The sequence below is a fragment of the Oncorhynchus keta genome, chromosome 4, assembly GCF_023373465.1.
Source record: "Oncorhynchus keta strain PuntledgeMale-10-30-2019 chromosome 4, Oket_V2, whole genome shotgun sequence".
Lineage (NCBI taxonomy): Eukaryota > Metazoa > Chordata > Actinopteri > Salmoniformes > Salmonidae > Oncorhynchus > Oncorhynchus keta.
This window is the reverse complement of record NC_068424.1, coordinates 17,143,777-17,155,985: the sequence shown is the minus strand read 5'-3', so window position 1 is coordinate 17,155,985 and position 12,209 is coordinate 17,143,777. Positions and strand designations below refer to the sequence as shown.

The 12,209-nt window shown below is 42.9% G+C and overlaps 1 protein-coding gene across 1 annotated transcript; it reads right to left on the bottom strand.

The window, feature by feature from the left end:
• Positions 1–121: 121 nt before the first annotated feature.
• LOC118370077 (N-alpha-acetyltransferase 50-like) lies at positions 122–11,204 on the bottom strand. Its single transcript, XM_035754874.2, has 5 exons — positions 10,974–11,204; positions 3,330–3,466; positions 3,067–3,186; positions 2,731–2,797; positions 122–1,803 (listed from the first exon to the last, which is right to left on the bottom strand). Exons 1-5 carry the CDS (start codon positions 10,979–10,981, stop codon positions 1,626–1,628), a joined length of 510 nt encoding a protein of 169 aa, XP_035610767.1. The 5' UTR covers positions 10,982–11,204; the 3' UTR covers positions 122–1,625.
• Positions 11,205–12,209: the final 1,005 nt, after the last annotated feature.

The window sequence follows — 12,209 nt, the reverse complement described above, 5'->3', positions numbered from 1 at the left end:
TTGTGCAATGTGGACTAGTTTCAAATAGGCTTCTTCATTATGCTGTTTTCAGTCTGCTCCATATCCCAGTCTTGGACAGTGGTTTTGGATATACAAAGAATTAAAACATATGAACCCACAATGCAAATAGTATTTATTTTTATTTAGGTGGTTAAAAAGTCTTACAATATAGAGCTCCAGAAAATATAAAATTCTTCAAAGAAAAACAAAACATGCTTTTATAACAGTGGAGGGGGACTACTCTCCCAGCATGCAGTCGGCAAGGTTTCTCCTGGGCTTCTGGTTCTGTTCTGAGGGGCCCACAGAGGAAACTCCCAAACCAACATGCAACCTTCCCACAATGTTGAATAGATGGTCATGAGTGAAGCGCACAGAAAGGTTACTGGAGAAATCTAGTTGACTTGGTTACAACCTCCTACTAAAGGTTAGTCTCGGTACCAGACAGTACTCAGGCTAACTATAAAGTGCCAATCTAAACAGAAGCATCCACAAACTCATTCATGCACTCCACCAAGGCAGAGAGCTCTCCATCTTAGCCAGTCAATTGAACTGCTCTAGTCCTGAAATGGAGATACAGTAGATTGGTGCCACAATTATTGTAAACACAGACTGGGTACTCAACCCCCCTACTGGATGTCTTGTTCCATCTTTGTACTTTGACAAAAACATCAAATTCCTCATCTTAAGACACCAGTTATATCCTTTGATCTCATACATCTTTGCCCATCTCACACCCCGAACTCTTGAGGGTTTCGTGAACACTCTCACACAGCATCTGTGGAAAGCCCAGGAGAAGCCCTGTGCCAGTTGGCATTTAAAAAAAAAAAAAAAAAAAAAAGAGAGCTGAAGAGAGAATTAAAGATGGGTTGAGAAACAACCATTCAGAAACAAAAGGAGAATCCACTCCACCAAATCTTCCCACACCTTGAAACTGTTCATCAATCCTCATGCCCATTCTACGAGGGCTCTCATTTCTCCTTTCCCTCTCCGGAGTGGCGTCAGAGCTTTGATGTCACGAAGAAGAACTGCATCCCCTATGCAAGGCTCACACTTCGCATATTGCCAGAAGAAACAGGAAGTCTCACCCACCAGTAAAAACTTCCCATAAGTTCCTGGGCTCGGGTGGTGATGGGCTGGAGTTCAGTGTTATGAAGGAGTCACCATGACGACTCAAAGCATCAATAATGTTGCCCGTTGGGGACATCCTTCGTCAACAATAGTCTCTTACCATACATTTTTTCCCTATTCAGTTCTATTGTTTTTTTTTGTCCAGACACCAAAGATATGTCCCCTTACCTTTATAACCGCTTTTAAAAACTCAAACACAAAAAGTATGATTGGCAAACAGAGAACCCCCCCAACATTTCTAAATGGTCTTAAGTCTGCAGCTTTTCTGAGAACTTTTGGATTCTGAACCCTTAGATTAGTTTTTAAAAATCTTTTATTGGGACTTTTTTTGCAAAATAAAAATGCCATGTTTTGTTTTTTTAAACTTAGATTTTTTGTTTCTTTCTTTTTAACATCCTTTGAAGAAAGTGGCGAATGTGTCAACCCATAAGCATCTGTCACAGTTCTGTTTCTGGGGGAGGGGGGCACGACCATGCTCTTTCCAGAGGCTGCCGCCCCTACTCGGTCTTCTGCAGCTCTTCCCCAGGGGGCGCACACGGGCTACGCAGGCTCTTCTGAAGCACGTGGGCGTCTGCAGGCTCTATCCTCTTGTAGTAGTTCTTTTTCGTCTCGATGATCTCAAAGCCAAACTTCTGGTAGAAGTCGATGGCCGACTCGTTGCTGATCTGCACGTGACTGTCAGATGAGAGAATGAATCCAAATCAAATAACATTTTATTTGTCACATGCGTCATAAACAGGTGTAGACCAACAGCGGAATGCTTACTTACGGGCCCTTCCCAATAATGCAGAGAAGAGAAATAATAGAACAATTATACCACAAGGAATAAATACACAATGAGTAATGATAATTTGGACATATACACAGAGTACGAGCATTGAATCGATGTGCAGTGGTACGAGGTAATTGAGGTAGACATGTACATATACCTAGGCAACAGGATAAATAATAAACTGTAGCAGCAGGGTATGTGATGAGTCAAAAGAGTTAGTGCAAAAAGGGTCAACGCAGATAGAAGCGTGTGAATTAGGAGGTAAGGGATGACGAACATTTTCAACTGACCACTGAGGATGCATCTCAATATAGCAGGGCTTTTCCTCCATCTGCACCGATGTGAAAACACAGAAATGGTGAAAGCAATATGGTGTATAGTATGCCCATATCAGGCAATTGCTTTCACCTGTCCAGTTCTTTCACATCAACACAGTGAACGGACATGAGAAGAGCCCATTTAAAAATACTGAGATGCACAGTAAAGAGCTTACAGACTTCCATGGGAGTAAGGTGGCAAATGGCAGGCAGTTTTGCTACGCTGTGGTTTGTGGTCCACGTTCCCATGAGCGGCGCTGCTGGCTTTGCACTCGAGACGCCAAAATATGACAATTAGCTTTAAGTCTTAAGCGGCCGCTGCACATGGTTGACCAATGAGCGGAGTTGTCAACCAATTAAACAATGTTTTAATGACAACATTCAAGCTGACAACCGGAAGCACTGGTCTCTACATACGGTAGGCAGAGTCTCTTGTGGTTCGATTGCTGTTTACCGTGGCACATCTGTAAGCGCCTTAAGACGAAGAACACAGATCCTTCATTATAGACTTACAGGTAAATGTTGTCAAAGGTGCCATCCTTCTCGCAGATGTTTAACACATGGTTCAGCATCTTTGTTCCTGGTCACAATACAAGAGAGAAGATCAGGAGTTTGACAAGATGCAACACCAGTGACTAGCTCTGACTTGGCAGATGGTAAATATCTTTTCCCTCAATATAGTAGCTATGACTGATATGTGGTTGTCCCACCTAGGTTGCTTAAGATTATGAATATACGTTTAAAAAAATATATATATATATAAAACTGCAAACAGTAAGAGGATACAAGTGAATATGGTGTGAAGCTGGCTATTGTCGATGTACGAAAACAAAAATATCTGTGCCGTACCTATGCCTAACCTGCGGTAGGGCGCTAGGCAGCCCAGTGTCATGATATACAGTCTCTTCTGGTTCTGAGAGTGGTCCACTCTGCAGCACACTGCCCCCACCGCAATGTCATTGAAGTATGCTACAAACACAGGGGTCAGAGGTATTACACATCAGTGCCATGTAGCATTTTCTCACAACACTCCATAAGTAAACAACCAAAACAAGTGCATCAATATCAGACTACAAGGGACTACGTCAATGGGTAAGCCAGTCTCGTCTTACCTAGCTTGGCGAGCTCTCCCACTTCGAGCACGTCCTTGTAGAACTTGTCATTGTAGCTGACGGGAAAGATGACCTGGTTGAGGCGTTTCAACTGTTTAATGTTGTGGGGCGTAACGTCCCCCAGCTCTATCCGGCTTCTGAAACAAGAGCAGAACAGTCAACCAGCTGGGCAACCAAGCAAAATGACACTAAATGATCAAAAGTATGTGGACACCTGCTTTTCAAATAATTAATTCCAAAATCATGGGCATTAATATAGAGTTGGTCCTCCCTTTGCTGCTATAACAACCTCCACTCTTCTGGGAATGCTTTCCACTAGATGCTCTGGATAAGAGCGTCTGCTAAATGACTTAAATGTAAATGTAAATTGCTGCAGGGTCTTGCTTCCATTCAGCCACGAGAGCATTAGTGAGGTCGGGCACTTTTGTTGAGCGATTAGATCTCGACAAACAGTTTCTGTAGGGACCTCTATTTGTGCACGGGAGCATTGTCAATGCTGTCAAACTGGTGCAACAAAGTTGGAAGCACAGAATCATTGAGAATGTCATTGTATGCAGTAGCGTTAACATTTCCCTTCACTGGAACTAAGGGGCCTGAACTATGAAAAATAACCCCATACCATTATTCCTACTCCAAACTTTACCGTTAGCACTATGCATTAAGGCAGGTAGTTTTCCTGGCATCTGCCAAACCCAGATTCAACCACTGACTGGTAGATGGTGAAGCGTGAATCACTCCAGACAATGTGTTTTCACTGCTCCAGAGTCCAATGGCGGCGAGTTTTACATCACTCCAGCCAACGTTTGGCATTGCACATGGTGATCTTAGGCTTGTGTGCGGCTGCTCGACCATGGAAACCCATTTCAGCTCCTGACAAACAGTTGTTGTGCTGACGTGCTTCCAGGGGCTGTTTGGAACTCGATAGTGAGACCATTATAACACGTTCCAGCATTCAGCGGACCCGTTCTGTGAACTTGTGTGGCCTAACATTTCGCAGCTGAGCAGTTGTTGCTCCTAGACATTTCCACTTCCCAATAACAGCCCTTACAGTTGAGTGGGGCAGCTCTAGCAGGGCAGAAATTTGACAAACTGACCTGTTGGTAGCATCCTATGACGGCACCACGTTGAAAGTCACTGAGCTCTTCAGTAAGGTCATTCTACTGCCAATGTTTGTCTATGGAGATCGCATGGCTGTGTGCTCGATGTTATACACCTGTCAGCAGCAGGTGTGGCTGAAATAGCAGAATCAACTAATTTGAAGGGGTGTCCACTTACTTTTAATGTGGCACTCATATCCACAAGTGTGTACACATACCATGACCAAGGCACAACTCGCATTAAGTATTTTGGTAAACACAGATGTCTAACAGTGCCTGAGGACATGATATGGTCTGCCTTGAGCTCTTTTAGGGAGCTGGCTGGGCAGCCAGTTCTCCTGCCACTGTGTGCCACCTGGAACAGCCCAGATGCATTGACAGCTGCCAACTGTCATCCCAAAAGGTTAACAGTGGCATCATGCACACAAGCACTACACCAGACTCAACATCTGCCCCCCAAGGCAAAACCTCACATTAATTCAATTGGGATGACTGACATGTTACATGCAATCTTTGTGCATGTAAACAGCCTTTCCTGTGTGCCTTGATCATGAAAGATTAGGCAAGATGTTTAGGTAAATGTCAATCTCTGGGACTGAGAGTTTGTTTTTGTGTCTCTTGAGTTTGACCATTTGCCTCCAATTGATTTACTCCTGGAAGCACACAGAGGTATTTATAGGGCGACTCATGTTAAAACCTCTATGCTGAAAACAACTGCTGGTCACGTGTTCGACGTCGCCAATATTCAAATCTAAATCTGCTCTGAGACCCCACCAGTAGTCTGCACCCCCAGGGGTACAACAAATAAAAATGTGATCATTTTATTTATTTATTCACATTTTCAAACAGTGCATTTATATTTTTCAACAGGGTTATACATATTTGGGTGATGTTTTTTTCTAACCCGAGTAGCCTAGTTTCACTGCCAAGAATAAAGTTAAACCATCTAGTGTTCAGCGAATAAGTCAAACAGGTAGCCTAGTCAAATAATTAACAACCAATCAAAACCGTTACTCTCTCGTGAGAAATCTTGCGCAGACATTTATAAACAAAACAATGTGAAAATGAGTTATGGCGAGAATAAAGATGCCTTTTGAAGAGTAAGACATGTATAAAAGCAACAGATACCATTAATAAGGGGCTAGAAGCATCTTATGGTGAGCTACCGAGTGGCTAGGACAGACAAGCCCCATACTATTGTGGAGGACTTAATTATTCCTGCTGCTGTGGATATGGCTGGGACAATGCTGTGGGAAATAGCCAAATAAGCTAAACAATGGCTTCATCAAACAACACTTTCACAACGCATCAGTGGCATGGCAGGAGATGTTTTGAAACAATTACTTCTTCGGATACAAGCCAGTGAATTATATGCGTTACAGTTGGATGAGTCAACAGACGGGCCTGGCACATGTCCGTTATGTTTATGGGTGGTCAATTAAGGAAGACATCCTCTTCTGCAAACCACTGGAAACTAGGACAACATGAGGATATTTTTAAAGTACTGGACAGCTTTGTGACAAATGGACTTTGTTGGTCAAGATATGTTGGTATCTGTACGGATGGCACAATAGCCATGACAGGGAGATATAGTGGCGTGGTAACGCACGTACAAGCAGTTGCTCCCGACGCCACTTGGGTCACTGCAGCATCCACCGAGAGGCACTTGCTTCCAAGGGAATGTCTGACAGCTTGAAATACATTTTGGACACTACAGTGAAAATGGTTAACTTTGTAAAAGTAAGGCCCCCGAACGCGTGTATTTTCTGCACTATGCAATGCTATGGGCAGCGACCATGTAACGCTTTTACAACATACAGAAAGAAGTGTGCTGGTTATCAAGGGGCAAATTATTAATGTTTTTTATTTTTTATCAAGAGACTAGCTTCAAGTTCTCTTTACTGACCATTTTCACTTTGTCTGACCTGTTGCAGGATGACAAGTTTCTCACATGACTGGCCTATCTGGGTGATGTTTTTTCTCACCTGAATAATCTGAATCTAGGATTACAGGGACTCTGCAACTATACTCAATGTGAGGGACAAAAATGAGGCTATGGTTAAGTTCTGTCAGCACAGCTCTTTCCATCATTGTATGATTTTTTGTGTGTGCAAATTAACAAGCTTACGGACGTCAAATGTTATATAGGGAAGCACCTGAGTGAGCTGGGTGCGCAACTACTTTCCCGAAATGGATGACAACTGGATTCGTTATCCTTTCATGCCAGTCCACTTCCCGATATCTGAACAAGACAGCCTCATAAATTGCAACAAGCAGTTCTGTGAAAATTTAATTTAATTAGAAGCTATTGCAGATTTCTGGATATGGCTGCGCTCAGCGATTTGCCTTGGCAAGACAATGATGCCCTTAGCAACCACGTACCTATGCGAGAGTGGATTCTCGGCCCTCACTAGCATGAAAACTAAATACAGGAACAGACGGTGTGTGGAAAATGACTTAAAACAGACTCTGCCCAATACAACCCAACATTGCAGAGTTATGTGCATCCTTTCAAGCACACCCTTCTCATTAACCGGTGGTGAGTTTTTTAAATGAACAAATAAGGTTTTATATATAAGATAGCTAAACAATGAGCAAAATTACTGATTATTTTTATATTATTATTTGTGCCCTGGTCCTATAAGAGCTCTTCGTCACAAGCCGGGTTGTAACAAAAACTCACTCATTCTTATTAGTGATGCACCGACATTACATTTTTGGCCAATACCGATATCTGACATTTTCCATGACAAAGAAAAGTGGCCTTTTAAGCATTCTGTTACAGTTAAGTAGTTGACGCAGAGGTCCCTGGTTCAAATCCAGGCTGTATTACAACCAGCTGTGATTGGGAGTCCCATAGGCCGGCGCACAACTGGCCCAGCGTTGCCCGGGCCGTCATTGTAAATAAGAATTTGTTCTTAACTGACTTGCCTAGTTAAATAAAGGTTACACACACGCACCAAAAATGTATTTTGTTGGCATTTATGTCCCCATTAACAGTAAAACATAATCAAAACCTATTTCTTTCATTTACTTGCTGTGCTGTTTCATTGTTAATTTGTTCAGTCGTTTCATTCTCAATCAGGTTTTCTACAGAACGCTGTTTGGGTCTTTCCATGTCAAAAAAAGATAGGTCAAAAAAGCTTGTTGACCAATCAGGACCTGAATAATTTAACGAGTTCATTAATTTGACTAAGTTAATACATATTAATTACACTATCACTAATGTCATATGTCACAACGATTCATCAATACATATGCTATGATGGTGGTAAAGTTGTCTCACGCATCCTACAGTGCTGCTCATTTAAAAAAGCTAGCTAGCTCATGAATGCAAACAATGTTCTTTCCCAAAAACATAGAAAAACAATGTAATCCAGAAGTAATCTAGAATAACCCTAATTTACAATACAGCTCTTATTTGATTAATGATGGATGGACCCATCTATGTGAAGCTAGCCACAATAAGGATTAGCCACAATAGTGGACTTTGTGGTGAGCCTTCAAAATAAAAGTATGACAATTATTCTCTCTATTAATTTGCGTCACTGTCAATGACACTTATTTTGAAGGCAAACTGAAAATTCCACTATTGTGCCTAATCCTTATTGTGGCTAGCTTCACAACACATAACCAGGTCTGGTTGGGCATCACTAGCCAGAAGAAGCTAGCTGGCTGCTTATAACATTATCTTTGGGCAACAGGGTTAAGTAGCTGGCTAGCTATTTATTTTCATGAATTGAAGTTCAATTTCCATAGGCGAACAACTTACAAGGATTCCTAAATCTTTGCTAAGAATAATGAAAATGACTGCAGGTTCAACTGCTCTTTGTTTTCAGTCTGGTTGTATTGGTGCTAGCTAGGTACCAAGCTAAAGCTAGTTACCCCAGTAGCTAGCTTTAATGTCTCGCTGAAAATGTCTTACTCTTTCAAATGACTGCTCGACTTGTTGACTGCTCTATCCACACAGCAGACATTGTGGGCTAGGTTAGGAATGCTGTGTTAAAGTGGAGCGCAAAATTTTACGTGGCGTCATTACATCATGTACCTACGTCATATAGGTATCAGCTTTGACATCGGTTTTTAACGTCGACTACAGCTCAGCGTTCAACACCATAGTGCCCACGAAGCTCATCACTAAGCTAAGGTCTCTGGGACTCAACACCTCCCTCTGCAACTGGATCCTGGACTTCCCAACAGACCTCCCCAGGTGGTATGAGTAGGCAACAACACCTCTGCCACGCTGATCCTTAACATTGGGGCCCCTCAGGGGGTGTACTTAGTCCACTCCTGTACTCCCTGTTCACCCATGACTGCGTGGCCAAACTGGACTCAAACACCATCATTAGGTTTGCTGATGACACAACAGTGGTAGGCCTGATCACTGACAACGATGAGATGGCATATAGAGACGCCAGAGAACTGGCAGTATGGTGCCAGGACAACAACCTCCTCAATGTGAGCAAGACAAAGGAGCTGATTGTTGACTACAGGAAAAAGAGGGCTGAACAGGCCCCCATTAACATCGACGGGGCTGTAGTGGAGTGGTTTGAGTGTTTCAAGTTCCTTGGTGTCCACATCACCAACAAACTATCAGACTGAAAAGATTTGGCATGGGTCCCCAGATCCTCAAAAGGTTATTCAGCTGCACCATTGAGAGCATCCTAACCGGTTGCATCACCGCCTGGTCTGGCAACTGCTCGGCATCTGACCGCAAGGCGCTACAGAGGGTAGTGCGTACGGCCCAGTACATCACTGGGGCCAAGCTTCCTGCCATCCAGAACCTATATAATAGTCGTGTCAGAAGAATCGCCATAAAATTGTCAGACTCCAGTGACTCTCTGCTACCGCATGGCAAGCTGTACCGGAACGCCAAGTCTAGGACCAAAAGACTCCTAAACAGCTTCTACCCTGAAGCCATAAGACCGCTTAACAATTAATAAAACCGCCACCGGACTATTTACCTTGACTTCCCCCTCCCTTTTGTACACTGTTGTTACTCAGCGGTTTATCATCTATGCAGTCACAACACCCCTACCTACATGTGCAAATTAACTCAACTAACCTGTACCCCCGCACACTGTCTCAGTACCCCTTGTATATAGCATTGTTATTGTGTTACTTTTTATTCTTATTTTTAAATTACTTTAGTCTATTTGATAAATATTTTCTTAACTCTTCTTGAACTGCACTGTTGGTTAGGGGTTTGTAAGTACACATTTCACAGTAAGGTCTACACTTGTTGTATTTATATGTGACAAAAAAAGTTTGATTTGACTAGTCAGGATCAAAGGAAAGATGAACGGAGCAAAGTACAGAGAGCCTCAAGAAAACCTGCTCCAGAGTACCCAGGACCTCAGACTGGGGCGAAACCTACGCAGGAGTGGCTTCGGGACAAGTCTCTGAATGTCCTTGAGTGGCCCAGCCAGAGCCCAGACTTGAACCTGATCTAATATCTCTGGAGAGACCTGTATATAGCTGTGCAGCAACACACCCTATTCAACCTGACAGAGGATCTGCAGAGAAGAATGGGAGAAACTGCCCAATTACAGGTGTGCCAAGCTTGTAGCGTCATACTCAAGAAGACTCAAGGCTGTAATTGCTGTTTCAATAACGTATTGAGTCACGGGTCTGACTACTTATGTACATTTAATATTTTAATGTTTAATAAATCACCTGTTGAGGCAAAAAAAAAAAAAAATCCATTTTAGAATAAGGCTGTAATGTAACAAAATGTGGAAAAACTCATGGAGTCGGAATACTTTATGAATGCACAGTATAATATGAATACTTACAGAATAATACAAAATGCTCAGAGCAAGTTGTGGTTTATGGTTGATGCTCACGCCCCAAACAGTAGTTGAATCAATGGGTTACTTGAGTAATTTTAAGATTGCCTAATAAAACAAGTTAACGTCAGCGAAATACACTCCTTCACAGAAATAAGTAATACTAGACAATGGCTAAATATGATTGTCAAAATATACTGACCAACGTCAGCATGCTAATAGACAGTACTGTTACAGTTTTAATCTAATTTGTTCCAAGTTAAATTAGCTAGCGTTAGCTACGTAGCCAAGTAAATTAGCTAACGTAGCTTGTTGAACAAGCTTAGAGTTGAGTGGCGTAAAGTAGCCTAGTAATTAACTATAGTTGCGTCAAAGTAGAGCGGACTTCAAACGTTTCGAAATCCAGCTAACGTTAGTTCGCTAACTAGCTACACGAACTAACAGGCATGTTACAAACTTATCCGACTTTTTGGTCAAAGTTTAATTTGATGGGAAATGCACGCGCTACTAGCCACACTTAGCAGGTTAAATATGTTATTTGCTAACTAGTTAACCAATGAGATACTGTGTCTAATAACTGGTAAAGAGACAAATCACTGTGGTACTGTTATTTTACCTAACCGTGCAAACGGTTTAGCTAGCAAACGTTAGCATTGCAACCACCTCTCCCGCCCCCCGTTGAAAAAAAAAAAAAAAGACAAGAAAAAAACTTTAGTCGTGCTAGGAACACAGACATGTCTTTTAATGGCTTTACTCACCCTTTCATTGTAAACTACTGTTATTCTTTAGTTTCGATGTGGTTGAAGTTCTGAGTAGTTTACAGTTCGGGTAGAGGAATTTTGACAGAGTTGGTGTTTCCTCCTGTCGTACCCTCCACATGTATGTTGCTAACTGTTAGCTTTGCTACCGCACTCCTCCACTGTCAACTCTGACCCCGCATGCGCAGAACGTCACTTCTTCTTCTTCGGTGGGGTTTATTGGCGGTTGGCATCCAACGCTATGGTGCATTCGTGCCACCTACTGTACTAGAGTGTGGGCCAGAGACAGGGAGAAACTAAATCCTACCTGCGAGCCCCGTTGATCTTAAAAAAGATGACAACATATTGGAGACTATGTCTAATGACATTCTACTAAACATACTCTTTAAACTAATTTCCTGGTCCCCTTCACGAAAGGCTGTGTACATCATAGAGCTCACAGTCCCATGGGAAAACTCTGTTGAAGAGGCCTACGAGCGTAAGAAACTGCGTTACACAGAGTTGGCAGCAGACGCAACTCAGCGTGGCTGGAATGCAAAGGTCTGGCCAGTTGAAGTGGGATGCAGAGGATTCGTGGCTTCTTCCATCATCAGGTTGCTGAAAGAACTTGGAATCCATGGACAGGCTCTGCGGCAGACCGTCAGAGCAGTTTCTCAAGCAGCTGAAAGAAGCAGCCAGTGAGTGGATCTGGATCAAACGGAAGGACCCTTGCTGGGCTATAACTTCATGACCCCCCACCCCCACCTGAGAACCCAATTCAGATCCCTCCAACTTGAGGAGGGCATATGAGGTATGCGGTCAGCTGTATGGCTGGCTCAGGGAAGAGGACGCCCCTGCCTTGCATAGTCCCGTGGGACATCTTAATTGGGCATGGGACACAAGCTAAGGCTTGATTACCCTTTAGCTGGCCACCTTTGATGAGGGTGTTTAGTGATTAAAGGCCGAAACACCCACTGATTCGAAGGCACACTACTGAGGATGTGTCCCAAAATTGACATCTTACCCCAGTCTAAGAAATAAACCTCCCATGCCACTCTGTCAACATCACGGCAAATCTCATGTGAGTGCATTCCATCTATTGGCACAATGGACAGTTTTTAACATCTCGTCCCGTGTTTTATGATTCTGTATCCCCTTTTCCCTCGCAATAGATCTCAGCCTCTCTCTTTCCCTCTGATATTACCCACACTGTAGCAATACATGCTCCACACTCTCTGTTTCCTGCCAAACATCCCC